We start from the raw sequence: 21,495 nt of genomic DNA on the forward strand, positions 1-21,495 counted from the left end.
CGGCAAAAGGGGGCCTGTGCTGGCATCGGCGCGTATTTTTGATGCACACTGAGGCCCCCTTTTATTGCAGTGGATAAAAGGTAGGATTTTCTTTTCTTCAGGAAATGGCCGTGTGGCAAGTGAAGCACTTGCTGTGCGGTAATTTCTGGAGTAGCCCTTACTACCAACCATTGAGGTGGCCATAAGGGCTCCCACACTAGTTACCACTGGGTAGATGTGATGGCATGCTGAGGGTGGGAATTACCATGGGGCTACTGCAGTGGCCCAGCGGTACTTCCTTTTTATCGAGCGGTAAGCCCATGTTGAGTTTGCCGCCACTTTGTAAAAGGGCCCCTTTTTGGTCTCCCCTGACGTAGCCCTTCTTTTCTTGCAGTTAAAAGTATTCATGGGAGGTCACGTGGTGCCATGAGCTAAGCAGCAGCAGCTTGCAAGAGCTCTGGAGCCCCCACACCGCCACTTTGCAAATTCCTAGATTTTCAAAGATAAATTTTCGCTAGCCTAGAATGGCAAGATATATGGACAAATACCTGAGAAGTAACTCTGGCGGGAATGGCGCAAAGATCCGCCAAAAAAGAAAAAGCAAAACTGAGCGGAGGGGATCCCAAGATGGCGGACGAAACGGCATGGCGCCAACAGAGTTTACTGACACGCAACTTGATCAGTTGACCGCAGCCATAGTGAAAGCATGGGAACCTAAATGGGCGGCTTTGGATCGCAAGCTCGAGGGCTTTCACGATGGGTTACAAAGGCGAGTATCAGATGCAGAGGTCCGGATAGTAGCGTTGGAAAATGACTCCCGGGGCTATGGTCCCGATATTGCTACCATGAAACAACAACTCAGAGAACAGGCAAGTAAGCTAGATGATATAGAAAATCGCGCACCTAGGAGCAACATCCGCATAGTGGGATTAGTGGAATCCCTTCCAGAACGGAACCTGGAGGTATGGCTGGAAAACTGGCTATCTAAAGAACTGGCATTAACAGATTCGATGGGCTCGTTGGTGATTGAAAGGGCCCACCGCGTGGGCCAGAAAACAGAGACCCAAAACAAGCCACGTGTTGTTGTGGCAAAGATACTGAATTACAGACACAAGATAGAAATATTACAAGGATTCTGTACCAAACGAGATTCGCTGAAATACAATGGAAAAAATATATTGATCTTTCAGGATTTCTTCACAGATGTACAAGAGCGGCGGAGACAGTACCATCCATTGTGCGCGGCCTTGGTTGCAAAAAAGATACGCTTTGCGATGCAATACCCAGCAAGGCTGAGAGTACTGGTACAAGACACGTGGCAGACCTTCAGCAAGATGGCAGATACCAAGCAATACCTATTAGAACATAAGATACTGGACTCGCTGTAACTTTTTGGTTTAGAGACCAGTGAACAAAGAAGACATTTAAAGGTTTGGTGTTTAAAGTTGTAAATCTCTGTATTGTTGATGATTATTCTACTGTCTCAAGGTGGGGGGGGGGGGGGGCACCAGGTGCCATACGTGGTTTCACTTCTTCCCCTAAGCTTTAAGGGGATGGAGTGGGTTAGTTGGGGGGTAGGGGTAAGTTTGGGGGGGAGGGCATTCCCGAAAATTTGTAATTTACCATAGGTTAAAGGAGATTTTAAAGTACACAATAGAGGGTGACTCGGGGTGGGAGTTTGGGGTCCAGGGTGCCCGGGGAGATAAACACAAGTTAATAGCGAACCATTTGACACAGCCCGCTCTGGATGGTCTTGGTGGATGTAGTGTGACCGCAATATGCCAGCCCGGATAATATCATGGAACGTGGGGGGTATTAGCACTCCCATAAAAGGGCAAAAATATTGCAAGCTCTAAAAAGACATAAAGTAGATATTGCCTGTTTGCAGGAAACAAGACTGAATGATACAGAACATGCTAAATTATGTAGGAGTTGGGTAGGAGAATGCCACTCCAGAGCAGCACAGGGGCATAGGGGTGGCTTAGCAATCTTGGTTAGGAAGGGACTCCCATGCAAACTTAAAGTGATTGCGCAAGGAAAGTAGGGAAGATATATAATTGTAAAGGTATGGCTACAAGGATTTGAATTCATATTAGCAAATTTGTATGGCCTGAACGAACATATCCCTGGCTTTCTTAGCGGGTTGGCCAACATTTGCCTGCAACACAAGACCGCAGAATTAATAGTAGTAGGGGATTTTAACATGGTTTCAGACCCGCGCCAAGATACAACAAGTTCGACCTCTCCATACTATGCTGGGCAAAGGTGCAAAGAGTTCGCTATGTTTCAGAGATTGCTAGGCCTAGTGTACGCGTGGAGAGTGTTGCATCCAAGCGAGCGTGACTATACCCACAGATCCAGAGCCCACGGAACGCTCGCAAGGTTAGACTATACACTGGTAGAGAGGTCCTTATTTGCAATGGTTATTTATTTATTTATTTATTTATTGCATTTGTATCCCACATTTTCCCACCTATTTGCGGGCTCAGTGTGGCTTACAATAATACTTGAATAATAGAAATACATTTGTTACAACTAAGTTATGGATTACATTGAACAGAGTTGTGCGAGGCATTCGAATATCGTTGGTAGTATAACAATGGGACAAAACACAGAGAAATTAGAAAGAGACAATGGGAAAAAAGGGCATTATTAGGCGCCTAGACATATAGTGTACATAGTTCCGTGGACGAATGTATGGTTGACTGGATAAAGGGATAATGGATCAGATGTGGATGTGTATTGCATTGTGGACAGTGAGTGGTCTCTATGTGTATTGGCTCTTTCCATAAGTTTGTTCGAACAGGTGTGTCTTCAGTAGTTTACGGAAGGAGGCTTGTTCGTTGATCATTCTTAGGGCATTCTTAGGTTAGGGCAGCAGAGGTGGGACCTGAAGAGATCTCAGACCATGCCATAATTTGGCTAGATCTGGAGATGCCGGCAGATAAGCAGGGAGGAGGAGACTGGAGATTTCCAGCATACCTATACAAAGACCCACATTTTCAAGAGTACATACGTAGTAAGTAGAAAGATTATATGGAGAATAATAGTGAACACGCCCGAGACCAACCTAGTTTATTCTGGGCCGCCTCTAAGGCGGTGTAAGGGGAGATATTATTTCATATTGCAGCATGAGGAAAAAGCGTAAAATGGCTAGTATTTTACAATTGGAAAGGCAGCTTCAAAAAGCAAAGAGGAGATACATACATAAACCCAACCAGATAACTCTGGATGAATTAAAAGTGGTACAGACAACATTAAACACCTTATTGCAGGAGCAAGAGACCCGTTCCTCCCTTTACTAAAAATATAGGTTGCAGAGATACGGGAATAAGACAGGTACCCTTTTGGCAAAAGTTATTAGAAACTGGGGAGGGTCTCGGGCGATACTTGTATTGAGGGACAAGCAAGGGAAACCTGTTAACTCCAGAGAACATTTAGGACAGATGTTTACTGAATATTTCTCTGAACTGTACTCAACTCAACCACAAACAACCAAACAGCAAATGCAAGAATACTTAGAGAGATCAGGTATAGTCAAGTTAACAGAAGTAGAGGTGGAAAGTTTAAATGCCCCCCTGACAGTGTTAGCTGCAATGGGCCATTAAATCCCAGAAATTTAGATCGGCTCCTGACCCAGATGGGTTTACCGGGGAGTACTACAAATTGCTACCACCGGACGCGCTTTTGGCCATGCTAGACTATTATGAGGCCATGATTACCCTGGGCAATTCCCCAAATATGCTAACGCGGCTTTGATCACCTTGATTCCCAAACCCGGGAAACCATTGGACCGAGTAGAATCCTATCGGCCAATATCGTTGCTAAACATAGACATCAAACTGCTTGCTAAAATATTGGCTGGTAGATTGGCGGATATATTGCCCAACCTTATAGGTCAAGAGCAGGTAGGGTTTGTGAGACATAGACAAGCAACTCAAAATGTGTGGAGACTGCTACTGGCCATGGCAGCCTGCTCAGAGAGAGTACACCCCGCCCTTGTCGTCGCCTTAGATGTGGAAAAGGCGTTTGACCAGGTGCGGTGGGATTACCTATTCTGTACATTGGAACACCTAGGATTCACAGGATGGTATTTGCAAGCACTCAAAACGCTGTACTGTCATCCCACAGCAAGTGTATTGGTCAATGGACTTCAGGGAGCAGAATTTGGAATAGAGAGGGGCACTAGGCAGGGTTGCCCTCTCTCCCCCCTGCTTTTTGTAATATTTCTAGAGCCTTTATTGTATACGTTAAAGAAAGACGATACAATTAGTGGGGTCCCTGTTGGGCCTAAATGTATTAAGGTGCTGGCATACGCGGATGACCTGTTATTGACTTTGACCAATCCAGAGCGATCAATAAAAATATTATTAAATAGAATTGGACACTTTGGGCAACTTTCAGGTTTCAAACTAAATTTGTCCAAGTCTATTGCGTTGGACATTGGCCCTGGTAAGGGGAGCAGTGGGGGGGAAAGATTACCTTTTCAGTGCGTAAAAGATCACATACGATACCTGGGAGTAGAGATTCTGGCAGATCTTAATAATCTGTACGATCTTAATATCCAACGGTTTTTGAGGGAGACCAAAGTAGTTTAAAAGCGTGGGCCGGGCTCCCTCTCTCCCTGCTGGGCCCTATTGCCTTATTTAACATGATTATAGCTCCTAGATGGCTGTATGTTTTGCAATTGTTGCCTTTATACATGAAAAGTAAGGATGAACGAAGGTTGAAAGCTATGACACAAGAGTTCCTTTGGCAGGGCAGGAGGGCCCGTCCTGCGGTAACAACGCTCTGTGTTCTGGTGGAGTATGGAGGATTGGGACTGTTGAGCATACAATACCTAAATATTGCTAGCGGTATGAGAACCATTAATGACTGGTTTCGAGGTACACAAGACTTTACTGATACTCCACTGGAACTTGAACTCTCTGAAGGGGTTCACTTCAGTAACTTTTTACACTCCTCCGGGACTCCTATACCCCATATTCTGAAATATTCAAGGATTATGCCGTACGCAGAGGCAGTCTGGAGATGGGTTTGCCGCTTACATCATTTTTCTCCAAAGGTGACTCCTTACCTCCCGATCTGTGACAATACCGCTTTTGCCCCTGGACAGATTTATACAGTGTTTTGCAGATGGAAGAAGCGGGGGATAGAGTACTTGCTGCAGGTGGTTAATAGGGAAGGACACATAAAGCCTTTTGCGATCTACAAGCAGAATATGGGATACCTCAAAAAGATTGATTTTTCTATGAACAATTGAAACACTATGTGATCTCATTATCTTGGGAGGCACTAGCGGAGGATGTGTAGGAAGAACTCTCATCGGCATTCTCCCTGGCGTCCCAGCAAAAGGTGCCCCTGTCCTTTCACCACCGCCATATAAAGGACACGGCGGAGGAGCTGGATTATGCACGTCTGTCACAACAATGGACAGTAGATCTCAAGACTGAAATCAATATAGCCCAGATTAGGTCCCATGTAATATCAATTAGGCGAATATCCTACCAGACCGTACATTGGGAATTACAATACAAATTTGCATTGCGCCTACATGTGCCCCCTAGGCGTGCATTTTACATGGGCCTTTCCTCTTGGGGAGAGTGCTCAAAGTGTGGAGCAGAGGGAGCGGATTTGGGGCACATTTTCTGGCAGTGCAAAGAGGTGGAGAAATTTTGGAAAGATGTGATAGAATATGTCAACTTAATCTGGCGGCAATGTTGGGCATATCAAGCAGCCCTTCTGTTTGGTCAAATAACAGTAAACCGTCCCATGGCCAAAGGATTTACATCATTTACTCAACGTGCTATATTTGTGGGCAAACAAACTATATTGACAGAGTGGTTATCAAGGAGAGGCCTGACCTTGCAGCAGTGGAGAGCACGGATGTTGATGATGTTGCGTATTGAAAGGATGGGAATAACAGATATCAATTCGCAAATTGGAGAACAATTTCAATCGAGGTGGGCACCCTTTTGGGACATGCTGGCCCCGTCTGCCCGGTTACATTCTGAACTTGTAATGGACATAATAAAAGTTGGGAAGATCAATGAGTATAGGGAAAGAGGAGGGGAGTTGGGGAGAATGGGAAAGAATGGGGGGAGAGAAGGGTTCTCTTGTTGGGGGGTAAATTGAAAATTGTGATGATTAGTTGCTTAAATTGTCATGTGTTTATGTTTGAGGTGTTTGTATCATCAATAAAAATGATTTAAACATAAAAGTATTCACACTGCTGATGCCAATGAATGCTTTTATCCACTAGCATGTAGGGCAATTTTCAAACAGCTTATTTCTGTAAATCTCAATCATATCCTCCCTCAGTCTTAAGGTGAAAACCTGGCTCTTTTCCCAAGCCTTTGGTGGAAGAGGCAAGTAACTAGCTAGTCAGACATGCAAGGACTAACATCAGCTCTGTATACTGCTGCAGGACTTCCCTACTACACATTCATTAGCTGAAATCATTGTATGCACCCTTTCTGACTGCATGTGCATTTTCCTCAAGTTAATCACCCTTATCTGTCTAAACTCCTCTTACTTTATCTTATCTGCCTCAGCTTGACCCCTATGGATAATATATTCTCACATGTGGGTGATGTCATCCATGTTTAATCAGTATTTGATATATTGCTCATTCTGTAGATATTCTGAGTGGTGTACAGAGTTACATAATATCTAGGAAAGAAAAAAAAAGAAAATGAAATACGTTATTGACAGGACAGCAGAAAAGACAGAGCAATAGCATGCCGCTCCCGTCCACCCCAAGAGGTGCCAGGAGGCACATCAGGATCACTGGCATTCGCTACAGTCACGTACCATAAGCATCCCCGAATAAGAATTTCTTCAGTCATTCCTTGAATATTTATAATGATTGTTCTAGTCTGAGATGCGTTCCAGAGAGTAGAGCCCATAACACTGAAAATCCAGGTACATATAGTATCAAGGCAGATTTTATTTATTTAGAATTTGCTATACCATCTTAACTGACCTGCAGGGTCTCTCTACTGACTGTATGACTGACTGCATCATTAACGCATGGTTATTGTAAAGGGGAGGGGGGGGTCTAAATTTTTATGGCAGACTCCTTTCTTGTTCGTTATGGAGTTCTGACTTACCATGTAGTAGTTTCAACACCTGAAACTCCTGTGGAGAGGCAATCATGATCGAAGAATCAGCAGCCTAGGTTCTGAATGATTTGGCTGGAGGAGATATTTCTGTGCTGATCTTATGCAGTAAACTGTAAGGATGTGCATTCATTTAAAACCATGTGGAAAATATTAACAAATGTGCACTCTGTGACAAATGTTCACTGTTCGCAATGAGCGTGCTGTCTTTGCAGTGAGGACATACTCTTTCTTGAAGGGCGTGCACTATTTATGAAATTGCTTTGAAATGGAAAAAAATCAAAACAAAGAAAAATTCAAATAAAATCCTTCCCATAAATGACACAGGGAAATTAATCAAAGTGTAAATTTTTGGGCCGCAGACCCCTAGTAAACTCTAGCTGTTCTGTTATGTTTTTTAAACCATAATCATCCCCATTTTAGACAGGCCATAGAAGAAAGATTTAAGATGTGCAGGTCAGTGCATCTCAAGTTTCACCAGTATTTTAGAACAGAATCTGCTGGCATAGAGCCTGTTCTAAAATACAAGAGAAATGCATATTTATGCAAAAGTTGCATGCAGCAAAACCATCCATTATAGAAACATAAATGTATTAAAAAATCAATGGTTTCAAAGCCAGTACACAACCGGTTGTGACCTTGGAAACATAACTGGCTATTATCCTGATGCTGTCACAGTAACTGGTTTCTTTTGCCGGCTTGGCATTTGACAAAAACCACTGGGGGATTAAGGGGGCAACCCCCCTTAATCCCTTCAGTGGAGTGCTGCTCAATAGCAGCTGTTTCCCAAATCCTAAATGACTTTGGTGGCAAGTATAATAACTCTCAATGTCAATCTTTTAGGACACCGGCATTTAGTCACCTTCTGAAATGGGGAATAGATGTCTATGAACTGGTCATGCCCTTGTCCCACCCAAGACATACCCAAACCACACTTCCTTGCCATTTGCATGCACTTGGGTTTGAGACTTGCATATCCTGACTTTATAAAATGGGGATGTAAATGTTTTTATGTAAGTTACCTTTCTACATGTAACTTTCAACTCACACAGGAGCAATCTTTGTCACCTGTCTTTGATTATCCCCAGGTCTCAATTCTTGCCCCTACTCTCGTTAATATCTTATTGGTCCTTTTGCTTACTATCATCCAGGAACTAGCCTGCACTCCTTTCTGCTACAGAGATGACATTCAAATTTTGTGTTACATGTCTGATCCCTCTTCCTCACTCAACTCCCTCAAGTCTCATCTCTCCATTGTCTCCAGTTGGCTCAAAATGAATCTCCTCTTTCTCAATAGCTCCAAATGTGAGGCCATCTTCTTCCTGAATCCCTACATCACCTCCTCTACTGCTCCTTGCATTGGTGGTCGCCCACTACCTTTCAAGGACTCAATAACAATCTTGGTTGTTGCATTCGACTCCAAGGTCTCTTTTAACCCTTCCATTATCACTGTTGTTCATTCCTCTGTGTGCTCCATTCTTTTATCTTCTCTCATACATTCTCTACTCCTCAACCTTGTCATTCCTCATATCGTTTACTGTAATTCTCTTTATGCTGGTCTTCCCCTCTACTCACTCAAGTGTCTTCAAGTAGTCCAATCTACCACAGTGAAGCTTCTCCATCATGTCCAAAGTTTTGATCATGTCTGTCCACTTCTTTATTCTTTCCTGTGTATCAAGTTCAAAGTTCTTCTGCTAGTTTTCAAAAGGCATCTTCCTACTGCTTCTGCTTACATCAGCGAACTCCACATTCCTTATCTCCCCTCCTGTGTACTCTATTCAGCTCAGCATAATCTTCTTTCCCTCCCCTTCCCTCCCCTCTTCACTCCATCTGAACATTTCTAGAGAAACCACCTTCAGTTACCTAGGGCCTAAACTGTGGAACTCCCTCTCTCCACATCCTTAGACTGCAACCTTCTCTTCCCAAATTCAAATCTCTGTTCAAACCTCACCTTTTTCAAGATGCCTTTGGAGGTTTTCTATCTCACCCCTGAAGCAGTCTCTCTCTCTCTCCCCCTTCCCCATATTTAAACTTGTAACTGTCATTTTCACTATATTAACCACAGAGATGTCTGCATAGATGCTGTTTTGGTATATTAAATATTTGTGAATAAATAAAAATAAAAATTAGATGTTTAACTGTCAGTATATAAAAGTATCAAATGTGAATAGGCTTGTAAAATGAGGGTCAATACCAACAGATAGTGACCACAAAGTAGAAGAAACAAATGGGGTGAGCAGGAAGAGAAGAAAATAAAACAAGTTTCTCCAAGAAAGAGTGACTTCTGCCAGAATGGATTTATAAACCAATAGATATGTTTGGTATTAACTTCTTTCACTTTTTTCCCTCTAGGATCTTGATTTTGAAATACAAAAGGCCCTAAATAAACACAGGATTAAACGGGAAATTCAACAGTAAGTGAAGATTGGTGTTTAAGCAATAAAACAGAATAGGCTGAGGAATAGAATGGTACTGTGATATGACTTACTTTTGAACTAATAACATGTGACTATGAAAAAAATCAAAACTCCATATGTCTATGTATATGCATGAGTTTCCAACATATGTAGTAGTACATGTAACGTCCCTTTGCCTGGATGCTTCTGGCTCTGGGGTCCCAGTGGACTGGAGCCCCTGAGAAGGGCAGACTCCGTCGGACCCTCACTCACTCTCTTGGCACGCAGTGCTTCCATCTGGGAAAAGAAGTGTTAGTGGGTGGGATTACCTTCTTCTCCCCCAGGAACCCAAAAGTTATGGTCCAAATCTCTGTGGGAAGTAAGGCTAGCAGTTAAAATAGCCTGTCTTGAGGGGACAGCGATACAGTATCTAGTCCAAATTGACCACTCTGCAGTCAGCAGCTTAAAGCTCAAACAGTTTATTCTTCAACTTCAAACCACAGGAAAATCCAACTACATGAACTCTTCATCAAATAGTACAATCCTTAAATAAATCTTCCTCTGGATTCCCTCAGTGGAATTCCTGCATTTTTCTCCTAATGGGGTATAAGTTACAAGGCATTCTTAAACAAGGTTATTTACACTTTGTACAACTCCAGTTCATGCCTTTTCCCAAAGACAGTGTTCCAAAGGCTGTGCTCCTCTATATGCTTCAGGTTCAGACCCTCCTGGTCTAACCTCCACCCAAGGTGACCTTTGCGTTGTCTCACCTTGGCTATGGGAGGGGCATACCCTGGCTCCTATCCCAGGCTTCTGGGCTAGGTATCACCACTGCCCACCCAGAGCTCTCCTTCACAGTTACTGTTTTCCTAAAAGCAACTCTCCTTTATCTTGAGCCAATGGATTCACTTATTTTTAATGGGATCCCCCTTCTCCTTCTTTGGGTCACTTGACAGGGGCTTACAGGCAATCAGAGACCCACAACAACAAACAGAAAACCAAAAACCCAAGGCCCACGTTATGCAATAGACTCTGAAATAATGCTTGACCCCTAGCAGTAGTACTGTGAGACTACTGCTACGGTTAGTGCCACCTTTTTGAACCTGGAGCCAGACAGAGCAGAAGAAGAGGACCACTCTGGCCCTGTCCTACTAGACTATCAGGAATCACCTCCAGTTAAGTCCCGGGGGTGCTAAGGGGTCTGGGGGCATTGGAGGGGGAGGGATGAGGGGATTGGAATCATGGGAGGGAGGTAAAGGAGGATTGCATGGGTGGTATGTGTGGGGGAACTGGAATCAAGGAAGGGGATCTGCAACAGTGACCTCGGCAAGCTGTGGAGGCCGTGCAGCAGAGCCCCATGCAACTCAGCAAAAAAGCTGAGAAGGATCGGCTGCTTGGCAAAGTGACTACCGCGATATCGGGAACAATGTACCCCACCTCAAACTGAGCTACGAGTGGACTCCAGGATTCTGAGAGCCCATCCTGCGGAGGCCATGCCATATTGCCCCTTGCGACTCAGCGCCAGAGCTGGGAAGATTGGCGGTTTCACAGAGGGGTGGCTGAGTTACCATACCCTACTGCAAGCTGAGCCATGATCGAGCTTCAGGAGCCTATCCTGCACACCCAAATTGCCACAGACGGCCTCAGCGAGAGAGGCCCACACCATTCAACCACAGACCCATAAGGGATGCAAGTGACACTCGGAGTGATTCACCTGCAGCGGATCGGATGGTCCTCAGTGATAATAAGAGTCACAGCAAACAACCTTCAGTCTATGCAGGAAATCAGCTCTGCACCAACTAGATTGGAGGCACACCTGGACCGAACTCGAGTCAGCAAAATGATGTGGACAAGAACAGACTGCCCTACAATGCTGCAGGGCCTCTAAGCAACCCCTGAAAAGCCCAGCTCAGTCACCATCATTCGCCTCGGATCCAAGCACCGAGCACAAGTAGACCTGTCTGCTCCAAACCGATAACCACATTAGCCGAATTCAACCAATGGGGGTGAGTACCATTCAGTTGCATGAGCAGGACCTCCAAAGCCTGCAACCGAGTCACCGGGTCTGAATCTGACCCACTCCATTTCCACTAGTTGTGAGAAACCTAGTAACTACCCACAATATACCCTGAATGACTGTTTCAAACCTTCATTACATGCTCTACACTTACAATCATAGATTTTAAAGTGTGAGTTAAAGATCACATTTGTGCTAATATCTCACTGCATCACTCACTCAACTGCTGAAATTGCACGTGGTATATAGCCTGCTAATTAATACCGCAGGGCACTTCTTAACTCCCACCTCTCTTTCTTTGCTACTTGTACAATACTGCACCACAAGCTAGCTCAAATGCTACTAACACTATCCAAGTTACACATCATGCGAGTCCTAACTTACTCTTGGCCACCTATAATCTTGAAAGAGGTATATGTTTTGCACATATAACACCCTATGAGTATTGATAATGCAGTACCTTAAGCAAGACCACCATGACAAGGCTGCTAATGTCATCTTTTATCAAATTTGTGATTCATATTCAGCATATTGGTGTTCGTTCCACTTTTGTGGTTTTTCTGCAACAATTTTGAATTTAGATGCCACTTATTGAGATCATGGCTCTGATAGGGCCATTCAAGGATGTTTACCTTTTGGTTCCTTAGCCACTCTATTGTAGCTTTGATTGTGTGCTTCGGGTCATTGGTACGCTGAAAGGTAAATGTTCATCCCAGTTTCAGCTTTTATGCAGACAGCAGCAGCTTTTCCTCAAGGTCTTTTCTATGATTTTCTCCATTCATTATATACTGCCATGTAACTGAAAGCAGTGGCAGTATATGTGCTTTATAAATAAATTTAAAATAAAATAAATCCTGACAAGCGTCCCAATCCTACCAGTGAGAAACAGTTTTATACCACTCACCACTACACTTCCCAGTAGGGATGTTGTTCTCTGGGTAATATGCATTGTGCAACAAGAAAAACCTACCCTAAACTCTGAAATATCATGAGAATCATGTGTAATTAATTGAGTAGGAGGGACTATTCAGTATATCAACTGCTGACACAGATTTAGGAGCTCAGCTTTGGAACTGACCATCATCAATGGCTTTCTGTAAATGCTCTTATACATCATTAATTCCCTCCTTAGTGGAATAGTGAACACTGTGAAATTAAATGTCCTTTCTATTATATCCGCCAAAGTGTAAATCTTATTCTTCCGTCTTTAATCTTGTCTCTCAAGCAACAACAACAGCAACAACAACAACATAAAGCCACTTGAATAATACCAATAAAAGCTTGATAAGTGTTACATAAACATTTAACTTGTAAAAGATAGTTATCTGGAAGTAATAGGCTACAATAATCGTCTGACAGAGCACTACGTTTTGGAGAATCCTTCCTCAAGGACCAAGCAATTTTGCTAGCTCCATCAAGAATAAAGTGCCTAAAGTTCTGAAAATTCTCCATTCTGTGGCTACATCCATGGCATTGGCAGTTGATATACTGAATATGCCCTCCTACTCAATAAATTACATGTGTCTCTCATGACATTTAAGAGTTTAGGGATTGTTTTTTCTTGTTGCTGATTGAAGATTGCTTCTCCATCTTGGGGTTAGGCCACTTGGGGTTAGTTTGAGTGAAGTATTTCAGGTTAGCATTGTGCCACGAATGCTTTACATTCAGAAATGTATCCACACATCCTACACCCACAACAGTCCATAAAACATTTTGCAACAGTATATAAATGTTCCTTTGCATAGTTGAAACAGGATTCAGGGTGGGTTTTCTTGAGTAATTTCCTTCTTCTTGGTAGCCTATCTCACAGGCCTGAACTATGAAGTGCTTGGGATACTGTTGTCACATTCACATTTTGACGAGTGAAAAAGAAAAGAGGCAGTGTCCAACTGCAGCACAGTACACAAACAAGCAAAGCAGTGGGAAAACCAGTTGACTCAAACAGATTTTATTGCAAATAAAGATATAAAAAATGCTTGAACAATATGTTCAGACTGTTAACAATTGTCTATCATCCCAAACGTATTTTGGTGTATAGTCACCTGTATCCATAGGCGGTCAGTGGCCCAATTGTTTGGGGAGGCTAAAGGGGGCGGGGTTAGGGGTGGGACCAGGGGAGGAACTTACCTCCATAATTGTCTGAGCACACAGAAAAAAAATAAGTAAAAATAAAATAGTCACAATTAATACCTTTTATTACATTTAGATATTAGCATTTACTAACCACAATCGCTCAACTGCAAAACACTATGCACAACTTTGTGCAAAAACACACTCAGAACCTTACTGTACCATAAATATTACACTGGGCAGACCCTAATACACCAATATACCACCCATACGGAAAATGCAGACCGTCAACAATATGAAACAAGGGATCATAATATCATAATTCTCATGTAGAGCCACAAAACACCCTTTTAGGGTGGATAGTGTTCACAATGAGCTCCTTTTAACGACCATATGTAGATCCTTCAAGAGGTAGTGTGTCATGATTTAGGCTCTACACCCTTTCTGATGTTTTGGTGCCACTTCAGTAAGGCCAACACACAATCTCTCCACTGCAAAACACTTTACACAAACTTGTGCAAAAATACACTCATAACCTTACCAAACCATAACAGCACTAATTCCAAGGACAGGACGTGCTACAACCTAATGCGTGGAAAGGCAGCACTATAATTACACTGGGCTCTAAAACACCAGTACACAACCTAGTGAAACAAAAAGCAAAACAAAAAGGGCTGCAAATACTACACACTAGCAGAATACTGCATCTTGATCACACATGACACAACAGATATGAAGGCAAAATACTGAACTGGAAAGTTACCTCAAGAAGTCAGACTCAGCATGCAGCAATACTAGAAAAATTGAAACTTACCTGCAAAATATCACAGATACACATTTCCAAAAGCTGACATATTCCAATTAATAAATTCTGAATAAAATACTTTTTTCTACCTTTGTTGTCTGAGCATTTATTCTATTTGCTTTGGTCCCAGCGTCTTCTGTTTTATGCAGTGTTTTCTTTCTATTTGATATTTTTTCTCTCACCATGTCCACCATCCTCTTGTCTCCTTATGCGTCCTGTCTACCACTTGTAGCCCTGTCCCTATCCTTCCTCCAGTTTCAGCATCTGCCCTTAATCTACTGCAGTCCCAACTGCTCAGGTAAGAGTTAAATCTCACAGTTCCGTGGGAGTTCAGATCAGCAGGAAGAGAAAGCTTGATATAATACCCCAGCAGGGAACTAGAAGCAAAGGAAGACAAGTTTATCCAGACGTGTTAGTTATCTCAGGCGACAACGAATGCACAAAAAAACCCAACCTCATTAATCAGATCTCGTTGCTTGATAAATCCCATCCCCTTCTCTATAAATTTTAATCAACAGGAACATCAATCTGAGTGAAGCTGGGAAACGTTTCGGAAGCGGGGGAATGAGGAACTCACTGTAAAGCATGAAGTGCACTGAACTTTCCTATACCCTGTCAGAAGTGAAAAACACACGGCTTTTTCCCAGGATGAAATCGATCATGAGCATGTTCGGATACCTCCACCACCCACTTATTGCACCAATTTGGTAGTTTCTCAACCAGAATCTGCCCAGAGCTGAAGCTTCCTTTCTACAGCAGAATTCCCTACAGCCCGCAAGATTTTCCATCAGTAATCTTCCGATCCCCCCGCAAGCCCCAGAAGCACTTGACGGGATGTGTGGAAAAGGTCACAGCTTGGCTCTCCCCAAGCCTCTTATACGGGGCACCTATGCCTGTATCAGGGGAAATTATAATGTTCTTTTTATTTTTTTTTATTTTTCTTAAGGTTTAGGTTTTACTACAGCTCTGACTGTTCCTCTTCCTTCATCTTTCATTAAAAAATTAATGTCCACCTTTGTCCCTTTTCTTCATTCAATGATTGACGTAACTCTTGTATCAAGCCAGGTTGCACCCAAACTGAAACTAGCCTCTGTATGCCCAAAGATCAAGGACCAAACAATTTCACCCTCCAATCCCATTAATTACAGACCAATTGCAAATCTCCCTTTTTTGGCCAAAATTATTGAGCTCATTGTTCACTCACAACTTTACAACCAATGTTTTACACTCGAATCAGACAGGATTTCAATGCCATCATAGCACAGAGACATCATTGCTAGGGATCACTACTCACATTCGTACACACCTGGAGAGGTGTGGTAGCCATGTTAGTCCACTCTTAAAGGTTATCAATAGAAATCAAACAAAATAAAACATGGAAAAGAAAATAAGATGATACCTTTTTTATTGGACATAACTTAATTCATTTCTTGATTAGCTTTCAAAGGTTGCCCTTCTTCCTCAGGTACACACCTGGACAAATCAAAGCCAGTACTTCTAATATCCTTAGACCTATCCGCCGCATTTGATCTTATAGACCACCCAATTCTGAACTGGTTACATGACCTAGGTGTAACAGGAACATCATTTGACTGGTTTGTGTTATACTTAAACAATAGACACTAGATAGTTCATTCTAATAGCACTGTCTCTGATCCATTCACAATTGCTTCCAGAGTCCATACCCCCCCCCCCCCCCCCCACAAGGTTCAGTACTGTCCACAACACTTTTCAATATTTTCCTTGCTCCCTTCCTTTCACTGTCACAGAATCTTGGTCTTAATATGTTCGTATATGCAGATGGAATCCAAATTCTTTGTCCGGTTAGCTCTATCAAACTACATGAAATCTCTAGTATCAAACTCCAGGCTATCACCTCTTGGTTTCATATTGATAAGCTTGTTCTGAACCCCCTTAAGTCCAAGACGCTTCTGTTCTCTGATCAGATCCAATCAATTTTGTCCTCTCCCATTCTTCTAGATAACACTCCCATTCCTCAAGTGCACCCGACTTGTAGATGTAATTCTTGATTCTAGACTTTCCTTTCAACCTCAGATTTCACAAGTTGTACAATGTTCTTTCTTCAAACTCTGATTGATTAGATCCATTCAAGCCCTGATATATCCCTCTGCTTTGTATATATTTATGCATGCCCTTTTAATCAGCCAATTAGTTTATTGCTATTCACTTTATATTTGTCTCCGAGTCAAAGATCGTCAAGGACTTCCGATTGTCCAGAAGACAGCTATTAAAATGATCAATGGTCTATAAAGATTTGATCATGTTACTCCTTGTCTTAAAAAATTTCCATTGGCTACCTATCACACACCGCATTACATCCACTGTTTATTTGTAGGATAATCAGCATAAAATGTATTGTACTGTTTTGGGATCTTGCCAGGTACTTGTGACCTCAGGGCCGGTCTTAAGGCGAGGCGACCGAGGCGGCCGCATAGGGCCCCACGCCCAGGGGGGCCCCGCGCGGCGCGCCTAAGGTCGCCCCGCCCCGACCGCCCGAGTTCCAGTCCTCCCTCCCTCCCTCCCTCCCTCGGATGGCGCGCGACGGTGGAGTGGTGGGGGCGGTCCGCCCCGGATGTCAGCGGTTGGGGGGTGCCCTGCACCCGCTGCTCCCACCCTGTCCTACCTTTAAAAAAAGAATTTGGAAGCACCAGAGGGACAGGCAGCGCCTCGTGTCTGCCCTCCCTGCTACTAAAAATGTCTTTGACGTCGTCATTGGGCCTTCTCACATTGAGTCCCGCCCTTCTCTGAGGTAACTTCCAATTACCGCGAGGGTGGGCGGGACTCAATGTGAGAAGGCCCAATGACGACGTCGAAGACATTTTTAGTAGCAGGGAGGGCAGACACGAGGCGCTGCCTGTCCCTCTGGCGCTTCCAAATTCTTTTTTTAAAGCCAGTGAGGGTGATGGGCGGCAGGAGAACAAAGCTAGTAGGTAGGTTGGGGTGGAGGACTCAGATGGGAGAAGGGTGTGTGGGGTGGGGGTTCTCAGGTGGGGGAAGGGTGGGGAGGGGGTTCTCAAATGGGAAGGAGACTACTACTTAACATTTCTAAAGCTGAGGTGGGGAGGGGGTTCACGGATGGGAGAAGGGGGTGGGGAGGGGGTTCTTGGATGGGAGAAGGGGATGGGTGGGGAGGGGGCTGGGGTTCTTGGATGGGAGAAGGGGACCGAGGTGGGGAGGGGGTTCACGGATGGGAGAAGGGGGTGGGTTCTTGGATGGTTAAAGGGGACGGGTGGGGAGGGGACTGGGGTTCTTGGATGGGAGAAGGGGTGGGGAGGGGGTTCTTGGATGGTTAAAGGGGACGGGTGGGGAGGGGACTGGGGTTCTTGGAGAAGGGGACTGAGGAGGGAGTTCTCGGATGTGAGAAGGGGACGGGTGGGGAGGGGACTGGGGTTCTTGGATGGGAGAAGGGGACCGAGGTGGGGAGGGGGTTCACGGATGGGAGAAGGGGGTGGGGAGGGGGTTCTTGGATGGTTAAAGGGGACGGGTGGGGAGGGGACTGGGGTTCTTGGATGGGAGAAGGGGACTGAGGAGGGAGTTCTCGGATGTGAGAAGGGGACGGGTGGGGAGGGGACTGGTGTTCTTGAATTGGAGAAGGGGACTGGGGAGGGGGTTCTCGGATGGGAGAAGGGGGTAGGTACTGGGGTCTGAGAAGGGGCCATATGGGAAAATGGGGGCCATGCCTGGGGCTGGTGGGAAAATGGGGCATGCGTGGGTCAGGTGGGAGAATGGTTCTGAAAAGGGGGCCCTAATACAAGGCATGTGGATGAAGGGGGCTGGAACTGGGGGCTGAAAAGGAGGGTAGGTGGGATAAGGGGGCTAGTACTGGGACTGGAGGCTGAAAACGGGATAGGGAGAAGTGGCTGGGGGGCTGAAGCTCGGGACTGGTGGGAGAAAAGGGCTGGGGCTGAAATGGGGGACTGGTGGGATAGTGGGGCTGGAACTGGGGACTGAAAAAGGGGCGGAGAGAGGGGCAGAGCCTGGATGGGGTAGCGAGAGGGAGGGCAAACCCTGGATGGATGGGAGAAGGAGGTCAAATTGTGGATTGAAGGGGCAAAGAGAAAGGGCAGACAGTGGATGGCAGGGATAGAAAGGGCAGACAGTGAATGGATGGGGGAGAGAGAGAGGGCAGATAGGGGCAGATGGTGGATGGATCATGGAAGGAGCAGAGATAGAGGGCAGATGTGGATGGAAGGAGCAGGGAGAGAGGGCAGACATTGGATGGAGGGAACAGCAGAGAGGGCAGACACTGGATGACAGATGCTGGATGGAAGGAAGACAGTGAAAAGAAGATGAGGAAAGCAGAAACCAGAGACAACAAACTGTAAATAAAATATATATTTTTATTTTTTTGCTTTAGGATATAGTATTGTAGCTGTGTTAATAAATGTTTATAAATAGAACATGTAAATAAGGTAATCTTTTTATTGGACTAATTTTAATACATTTTGATTTAACTTTCAGAGAAGAAAACCCCCTTCCTCAGGTCAGGATAGGATACTGTAACAGTACTATACTGTATTGACCTGAGGAAGGAGATTTTGGCCTCTGGAAGCCAAATGTATTAGTCCAATAAAATGGTATTATTTTATTTTCTGTATTTGTTTTATTTCTATTTGTTAATTTGTAAAGTGGTGATTGGTATTTGTTAGTTTTTTCAAATTTACATCTGCTGTCTTTATATTTTGCACAGTACTAGGGGTCATTTTCTGTTTCTGTGGTGTTGAATTGTATGCAGAGTCTGGCATCTTGGGGTTCAGTTTAATTTTTGTCTAAATAGAAAGTTTAAATATTACTACTTATTCTATAGTGGATTAGGGTGTATCTGTGTTTGTGAAAAAGACATGGCTTTCAGTTGGCATTGACTGTGCAGGATCGACGATCTGTACTATTCTGTCTGGTTTTATTTTACAATAGGTGAATTGATGTTCTAGTGCTCATTGTAGTGTTTAAGATGCTTTCCTTTTCCTTGTGTGACTAGTAGAAATGACTGCTTATGGTATGGTAGAATTGCTCAATAGGTCCTGAGTGTTTTGTATTCTCGGCATACCTAGTACTGGATTTTGGAGGGGGTGTTAAAAAATGACCGGGAGGGAGGGGGGCCTTGGAGCTGGGAGCCCTAGGGGGGGAAGCCCTGGAGCTGGGGGCCTTGGAGCTCAGAGGGAGCAGCCCGGGAGCTCGGAGGGAGGGGTAGCCGGCCCTGGATCTAGGGTGGGGGTGGAGCTAAGTGGGGGCGGAGTTAGGTGGGGGCAGGGCTAGGGTGGGGCCCCATCAAATTGGTCTGCATAGGGCCCCGCACTTGCTGAGACCGGCCCTGTGTGACCTGGATTGGCCACTTTTGGAAACAGGATGCTGGGCTTGATGGACCTACGGTCTGTCCCAGTATGGCAATACTTATGTACTTATTACTGTTACCATTTATGATTCGTACTAAATACGAACCCCTGTATTTAGTGCATTATCTAGTTCCCTATTCCCCTCCCCCGTGCCCTCAGGTCCGCTCATCTTCAATGCCTCTATATGCCTACTTATAGAGAAATACATCATGAACATAAAAACATTCTGTACCCACTCATTTGTGCCAAAGCACTTCCTTTGATGCATTCATATCCAATCTCAAAACATTCATGTTTCGAGATGCATTTTCCAGTACTCCATGATCATCTCATCTTGTTAGCACTTCTCTTGGAGAATTGATGGAATCCTTGAGATTGGCCACTGTTGTGGACAGGATGCTGGGCTTGATGGACCCTTGGTCTTTTCCCAGTGTGGCATTACTTATGTACTTATGTAGTGTTCTACCCCCCACTCTTATTGTTAATTAGAGTTCTTCCCTATATCCTTATTGTATGTTGTTTAGTATATTTGTCCTACCCAATACATTTTTTAGACTGTATGCTGCCTAAATGCTATCTTCTGTTAGGAGGGATAGTAAATTTTTAATAAAACTAGAAACATAAACTATAATGCAACAAAAAACAAATATTTTGGAAAGGGATGGAGACTTTCTATTGCCATTGTATGTTTGCTGTAAAACAGTGCCTATACTTAAAAGCCTGTGAAAGGAAGGGAATTTCAACTCAGAAAAGTTACCTGGTAACTCTGGAGCTGATAGCCTGATAGTTTATAAGTTGTTGATAGTTATGGGCAGAATTAAGCTTGAATATTCAATGTTGGGTCATGTCTGTGCACTGGAATTGAACCATGTGGTCACTCAGAAGTTAACTAGGTGCCGGCCGATAATCATTTAGCTTGGTGCATAAAGTTAGGATAGCCTTTTTGCTGTCCTAACTTTATGTGCTTACTTAACCAGTTAGCAGACTGAGTATTACTGCTAATCAGTTAAGTGATAGCTATACCCAAGCTCCACCCACAGAACTGTCCTGGCATTAACCAGACAGGGCTGCAGTGATCAGAGCTGGTATTCAGCAATGCTACCTAGTAAGAGCCACTGAATGTCAGCAGCTGGTCCACTCAGCATGGTTTAAGCGGGCAGGAGCCTCTCTTGCCTGGTTAAACCACACTGAATATTGACCCCTCTTCAATTACCCAGGTAAATTTGTTTGAAAATTGACTCAGTGTTCAATAGAATGAGACATATTTAAAAATAACTAATAATATGTTATTTATTTTAGGGAAGTCAAACAGTTCCTGAAAAGTTTCCTGTCATCTGGTGATGATAAATGAAGCAGAGAAGAAATAAAACCATATGTATAATGCTTTTTCTTGTACTGCTGTTTACAGACACTTGAGTACAAAATAAAAGCTCATGGCTTGGTAAGATGGTTGTATAGGTTCTCAAATTGCTGGAATGTATTTTGTCTAATATAGTAAAAGTTGTGTGAGTGCTCATATGTTTAATATATGAGGAATTGTTTGTCCATGTCATTTATTTTTATCTGTTTCCCATGATGATACTGTAACCCCTTGGCCTCCTATGGCAGTTTTTGCTTACAGAAGACAGGCTGGGGAACACCTTCAGGTATAAGGAGTTTGAGTACAAATTGAGTAATTCCTCCCTTATTCAGAAAATTAGGGTTCTGGGATGCTGATCCATCGTAGCAAAGCAGATTGGTATAAGAGAATATC

General features: G+C 43.9%; 1 protein-coding gene across 1 annotated transcript in view; it reads left to right on the forward strand.

The window, feature by feature from the left end:
* Nucleotides 1-21,281, forward strand: part of C3H6orf118 (chromosome 3 C6orf118 homolog) — an 86,109-nt gene extending 64,828 nt beyond the window's left edge. Inside the window, 2 exon segments of the mRNA XM_030195441.1 lie at nucleotides 9,453-9,514; nucleotides 21,042-21,281. Coding sequence (XP_030051301.1) covers nucleotides 9,453-9,514; nucleotides 21,042-21,093 — 114 coding nt within the window. The 3' untranslated portion in view covers nucleotides 21,094-21,281.
* Nucleotides 21,282-21,495: the final 214 nt, after the last annotated feature.

This window comes from Microcaecilia unicolor, chromosome 3 (assembly GCF_901765095.1).
Source record: "Microcaecilia unicolor chromosome 3, aMicUni1.1, whole genome shotgun sequence".
Taxonomy (NCBI): Eukaryota; Metazoa; Chordata; class Amphibia; order Gymnophiona; family Siphonopidae; genus Microcaecilia; species Microcaecilia unicolor.